The 5109-nt window shown below is 46.8% G+C and overlaps 1 protein-coding gene across 1 annotated transcript; it reads right to left on the bottom strand.

Moving 5' to 3' along the window:
* Positions 1-2751: 2751 nt before the first annotated feature.
* On the bottom strand, positions 2752-5106 carry PCDH17 (protocadherin 17; the record flags this gene model as incomplete). The annotated part of the gene is made up of 1 exon (XM_010083965.1): positions 2752-5106. A coding segment is annotated over one exon (2355 nt), but the record flags the coding sequence as incomplete, so codon positions are not given.
* Positions 5107-5109: the final 3 nt, after the last annotated feature.

The following is a 5109-nucleotide window of genomic DNA, read 5'->3' as shown; positions in this document are numbered from 1 at the left end:
TGAGGTAACAAAGGAAACTGCTTTTCTGAATTGACTGATGAAAGATTACAAAGCAGCTGTTCGGATTATACATCTTTTTTCCACTGGCTATACCTTTGATTCCTAACTGTAAAATTTACTTTTCCAGACACAGGTTTCCTGGAGTGATTAAGGAAATAGCAGATCCAGAGAGAGGGCTGATCCTTTACTATTTCTCCTTAAATTTGCATTTTGAATTTTACATGAGGCAGAAGTACAGGATCAGACACAAAGTAATATCTACATTCTAAATGCAAATTTTTTTACAAAATTTACTCCAAGGATGTGGAGATGGAGAATAGAAAATGTCTTTTAGTAATGCAAAATTATAGAGAAGAGGATCAGATTTTTTCATCTAGCCACTTTAAGTCTGGACCTTTCCTATACTCTGTTTCATATTGTCTGCTTTGTCAATACGACTACAAAATATAGTATCAATAAGTATGTTTGAACAGGTTTCACTAGGGAAGAATGAATGTTTCCTAATCTACTGGCTGGACCATCTAAACATCCAAAACACTGTGTAGATGCTCAGGGAAAGCAAAAAACAATATTGGATATACCAGTATGTGCAAAGAGGAGTTACGGTTAACATTTCCCACATTTGTCATAATGAAAACTGTATAGAAACCACAACACACCTTTTTAAGGGAGGAAATTCCTCTTTTAGCTTTATATAGATCTCAGAAAAAAAAAAGTTATGATTGATATTATACAGTGAACACTGTAAAAAAAGGAATCATATTTTCCACAGGGATTTTACACTACAATTTAATCTTTACTACTCAGTAGCATCAATACATTAATTAATTGCTTTATATAAACATTACATGGTTGTAGGAAAGTATAATTTTCTGTCTTTTAGTAGTGATTACACTTGTCAGTAGGAAAAAAAAGTGGGTTTCTTTTTTAGCTTTTTGACAACTCTATTTTACAGTTTAAAATGTTGACATTACTTAAACAAGTGTCATTGAAACTTATTTGTTTTTTAAAGTATGAATTATAAATCAAATTATCTCTGGTTGTGCCCTAACCTAAACTCTTTCCTGAAGTGTCACTTTTTGTTAAAATCAATTTCAGATTTTAAGTATTGCTCCACTCACCTAATTGATAGCAACACAAATTCATGATAGGCATAAAATGAAATTATTTTTGTGACACAACTCAGTAGTGGGTTGAGGATGAGTTCACAGTGACTTTGTACAGCAGCCTTTTTTTTTTTTTTTCCCCAGTTATAAATATTCAATTTACAGGCCATCACTTACTGGAATTTTGGTTACTTAATGTGCCAATTACCGATGGCCACTTGTATTTCGTTTAAAACATAAGATGCAGCTGTCAGCTAGAACATTCAATTTTCACAGATCGCAGGGTATGATAACTCAAAGGTATTATGAATTTTCTTTTGGTACATCAAGTGTCTTCAGTGCAACTTCTTTCCCACTAGCTGCATACACAAAATGAGTCTGTGTCACTTCTGATACATTCAGCTTGCTCCCCTATGACTCAGAACAGCATATTAGGAGAACCACAGGATAAAACAGATATGACATTTCAAATATATTTAATAGTCATTATCCAGAGCCTGCTTTCAATCCAAATGTTAAAAATCACTTTGGAACATACCTGTAGTATCTGAACATTAAGTTGCATTAATCATGAAGTAATACTTTAAATTAAATCAGCTGGGGCCAAATTCTGCCCTCACCTTCACTCTGTGAGTTCACTGCTCTGGAATACATCATCTGAGTTTGGACTTTAAACTACCTCCTAAAAATTAAGCAATTCTTTGATTAGCACCCTATATCCAATGGTCCAAATTCTACCATTTCTCACACTCACAAAAGTCAGTAGAGGACAGTGTGGATGTAACTGGCGGCAGAATGCAGCCCAGCTGTGATTTCTAAATGAGCTTTGGTAGAAGAAAGAGCATGTAAGTCTTTCACTATAAAGCAATCATCAATATTGACTCAGGCTACTGGAAATCTGACCAGTTGTTTTGCTGTTTTATGACAGGATGTAGGTTTTGTTAACATTTTGGGGGTAGGAGGGAATCACCACATACATTTTCTTTCTATTTGACTAAGCAAAATTTTCAGCGCTGAAGGTTTGGTTGTTTATGGGGAGAGGAGGAGGCAATGATACTGTTTTGCGCCCCCCCCCAAAAAAAAAATTATGTGTAGATACATATTCTAAAGAAGGAAATGAAAAAAAATTAAAAACATACATCTTGGAAAGATAGCTCTTATTTACATACAGGATTGGACGGCTATAACAGTCTGTTGCAATAGATGTCCTCAGTGTGTAGAGTTTCTCCCACGTCCTGTTAGTTACTGCAGATGATATGACTGCTTCAGAAATGCCCTCCCCCTTCTCCACCCCAAACCAAAGTAAAGTGAAACCTGTGGAAGCTCCCACCTCTGTCTGACAACCTTCTGGGTAGATACCCCAGCGTGCCCGAAACATACTAAATGCCTGCCTGCACTCTCACATGCACCTCTTTTGCACTGCCGTAACTCTTGTTTGTTTCAATGGGCATTTAGTTTTGCATCACATGGGAAACACCAGTGTGACAGCAGAACCAAGCCCACAAGACGTCATTTAGTCCCATTTTCATTACGTCCACCTCTCTTTAGTGACTTGTGTGGGTCCCTTCAGTGGTGCCTTACAGCAGATTTCACTGCAGACAAAAGGTAAAGTTAAACCAGCACCTAAAGTGAGGTCCAGGGTATTCTAAAAGTCTCCTACCTGAATTATGGACATCCGGCTCGGGGGAGCCTCGCTGGCGTTAGTCCCTTGCCCTGTGAAGCTGGTGTGGCAGCCCACATGTCCCTGGGGTACAGTCAGGTTGTTGGAGGAGGGCTTCAGGTACATCACCTCGGACCTGGGAGAGCTGAGGGGCAGGCGGGTCTGGTAGTCAAAGTACATGGGTGAAGTGGCCAGGGATGGGCTGCTCACCACGTTCATGACATTGAGGGGGCCCCGGCTGTCCTCGCCCTCACTGGGCACCAGCATAATGTCATTCTTGCTGATCTTCTTCTTCTTGCCCTTGCCCCCTCCACTGCCGCTGCCTCCTCCTCCCCCGCCACTGCCTCCCCCTCCTCCCAGCTGAGGGTGGCTATACTCGGCAATGCGACAATTATAGGTGCGGATCTCCTTGTTCTCTCGCTTGCACTTCACGGCAATAGTGATCATGGCAGCCAGCAAGATGATGGAGACAGTGCTCAGTGTCACGATCAGGGGCAATGACAAGTCCCAGTGTGGTCGCCGATGCTGCTCACCATTCACCTGTGGCTCCCTGGGCCCTGCCAAGGCTCTGACAATGAGCTTGGCCACTGCAGAGAGGCTGGGCTTGCCATGGTCACTGACTTTTACCACCAGTTCAGCCACAGGGCTGAGCTCCTCCCAGTAGGGGTGCAAGGTGCGTATCTCACCGCTAGTAGGGTCCATCTCAAAGAGGTGCTCCTCGTTGCCTTCCACAATCTCGTATGTGAGGCGCCCACTCTCCCCAAAGTCACTGTCCAGGGCGCGGACGGTGCCCACGGGGTAGCCCACCCCAGCGTTGCGTGGCACCTGCAGCTCAGCAGTGTCATTGATGAGGGCAGGCAGGACAATGAGGGGTGCATTGTCATTGACATCGAGCACGGTGACACGCACCGTGGCATTGCTTTCACGGTGGGGTGAACCCGAGTCTTTGGCCAGCACGCGAAACTCAAAGTGCTTTGTCTGCTCATAGTTGAAGCTTCTCAGGGCATAGATAGCACCATTGGTGGGGTTGACAGAGACGTAGGTGTAGATAGAGACGTCACCCACATGCCCAGGCAGAATGGAGTAAGAGACTGTCCCATTTTGGCCCAGGTCAGGGTCCTGGGCCAAGACAGAGCCCAGGTACTCTCCAGGGATGTTGTTCTCGGGCACCTGTAACACATAGAGGTTCTTGCTGAAGCGAGGTGGGTTGTCATTCTCGTCAAGGATCCGGACGGAAAATGACTTGGTGGAGTTGAGTGGGGGGTTGCCCCCATCACGTGCCACAATGGTCACATTGTACTCATCCTGTGCCTCGCGGTCCAGGGGCCGGTCAGTGACCACAGTGTAGAAGTTGTCGTAGTTCTCCTCCAGGGTGAAAGGGACAGCTCCAGGCCCACCGCCACCACCCAGCACCCGGCACTGGAGCTGCCCATTCTTGCCTGAGTCACGGTCAGTGACTCGCACCAGGGCAATGACGGTGCCTGGTGGGGCAGCCTCACTCAGTGCTCCCTGGCGAACGGAGACAAAGCCAATGCTGGGTGCATTGTCATTGCGGTCGATGAGGCGGACAGTGACCTTGCAGTGAGCAGGGATGGGATTGGGCCCCAGGTCGCGAGCCTGGACATCAATTTCAATGAGGCCACTCTCCTCATAGTCCAGGTTGCCCTTGACACGGATGAGGCCACTCTGTGGGTCAATGCTAAACAGATCACGGACACGCTCGGGTGCGTAGCCACTGAAGGAGTAGAGCACCTCTCCATTGGTACCCTCGTCAGCATCAGTGGCATTAAGGTCGATGACGGAAGTGCCCAGTGGTGCGTTCTCGGGCAGCTCAACCACATAGGAGGCTGCCTCAAAGACGGGGCTGTTGTCATTGGAGTCAATGAGGCGCACATTGATCTGCACCGTGCCCGAGCGTGGTGGGTCACCGCCGTCTAGTGCCGTCAGCACGAGGGTGTGGTGACTCTGCTCCTCACGGTCTAATGGCTTCTGGATGACCAGCTCTGGAAACTTCGTGCCATCACCACGGGACTTCACGTCAAGGGAGAAGAGGCCATAGTCATCACGGGTGAGCAGGTAGGTGCGCAGCCCGTTGTCCCCAGCGTCTGGATCGTGGGCACTGGTGAGGGGGAAGCGGGTGCCGGGTGCGGCATTTTCTGAGATAGAGGGGAACACTGGTGCGTTGTCGTTCAGGTCCTGGATCTCCACCTTGATCATGCAGATCTCCTGGTCGTTGGCGAACACCTCGAGGGACAGCTGGCACTTTGCGCTGCGCCGGCACAGCACTTCGCGGTCAATGCGCTGCTTGGTGTAGAGCAGCCCGCTCTCCCCGTCCACGTCCAG

The sequence above is a fragment of the Pterocles gutturalis genome, unplaced genomic scaffold (genome assembly GCF_000699245.1).
Source record: "Pterocles gutturalis isolate BGI_N339 unplaced genomic scaffold, ASM69924v1 scaffold35336, whole genome shotgun sequence".
NCBI classification, from domain to species: domain Eukaryota; kingdom Metazoa; phylum Chordata; class Aves; order Pterocliformes; family Pteroclidae; genus Pterocles; species Pterocles gutturalis.
Note: the sequence above shows the minus strand (reverse complement) of the source record. Positions and strands in the feature narration are given on the sequence as shown.